The 1,037-nt window shown below is 42.7% G+C and overlaps 1 protein-coding gene across 1 annotated transcript; it reads left to right on the top strand.

Annotated features, from left to right (window-relative positions):
- LOC107646744 lies at positions 378-704 on the top strand. Its single transcript, XM_016350906.1, has one exon. It carries the CDS (start codon positions 378-380, stop codon positions 702-704), a length of 327 nt encoding a protein of 108 aa, XP_016206392.1.

Here is a 1,037-nt window from a genome sequence, read left to right as displayed (position 1 = left end):
AAGATGACCAGCCACAAAATTCAAGGGAAAGGAAGCAAGTAATAGAGGAACCATCTCCAAGAAAGAAGTAGGTGGAGAAGACTTTCACACCTCCTCTGCCATATCCTCAAAGGTTCAACAGGAAAACCAAGGATCAACACTTCCTCAAGTTCCTTGAAGTCTTCAAGAAGGTGGAGATTAATATCCCACTTGCTGAAGCGTTAGAGCAGATGCCTCTATATGCAAAATTCTTGAAAGAGCTCATCAACAGAAAGAGAAGTTGGCATGAGAAGGAAACCATTATGCTCACTGAAGAATGCAGCGCTGTGATCCAAAGAGGTATCCCACCAAAGCTCAAAGATCCAGGGAGCTTTGTGGTTTCATGCACCATAGGCAAGATGATATTAGAGAAAGCTCTCTGTGACCTAGGTGCTAGTATCAACTTGATGCCCCTCTCAATGATGAGAAAGCTTGCTATAGAAGAAATCAAACCTACCAGGATGTCATTGGTGATGGCTGATAGATCAATCAAGACACCCAATGGAGTTGTAGAAAATCTATTAGTGAAGGTTGGAGAGTTTATCTTCCCTGTAGACTTTGTGATCCTGGACATAGAAGAGGAAGAAAACAACTCAATTATCTTGGAAAGACCATTTCTAGCTACAGCAAGAGCTATTATCGATGTGGAAAAGGGAGAAATGATCTTCAGGGTGCACAGTGAGTAAATGGTCATTAATGTTTTCAAATCAATGCAACATCCCCCTGAGCAAGAGAACTACATGAAGGTGGATATGATAGAAAGTCTGGTAGGAGAAACGTCAGAAGCCAATTGTCATGAGCAACAGGAAGAAGAAGTGAAGGAGGAGTTACTGGAAGATGACAACCAGGAGGAACAAGGAGAGGAAGTGGTAGAGAACTCCATTGAAGAAAAGGAAAAAGAGAAGCCAAAACAGGAGTTGAAGCCTCTTCCCCTTCACCTCAAATACCTGTTCCTTGGAGAAGCAGAGGCCCTGCCAGTGATCATAAACTCCTCCTTGGACATGGAAGAAGAAACAAAG

This window comes from Arachis ipaensis, chromosome B06 (genome assembly GCF_000816755.2).
Source record: "Arachis ipaensis cultivar K30076 chromosome B06, Araip1.1, whole genome shotgun sequence".
Lineage (NCBI taxonomy): Eukaryota > Viridiplantae > Streptophyta > Magnoliopsida > Fabales > Fabaceae > Arachis > Arachis ipaensis.
The sequence above is the reverse complement of the archived record's forward strand: the minus strand, read 5'-3'. Positions and strand labels throughout refer to the sequence as shown.

Bases quoted from the DNA above. Each gene is read 5' to 3' on its own strand.
- LOC107646744 (XM_016350906.1), top strand. From the start codon at position 378: ATGATATTAGAGAAAGCTCTCTGTGACCTAGGTGCTAGTATCAACTTG.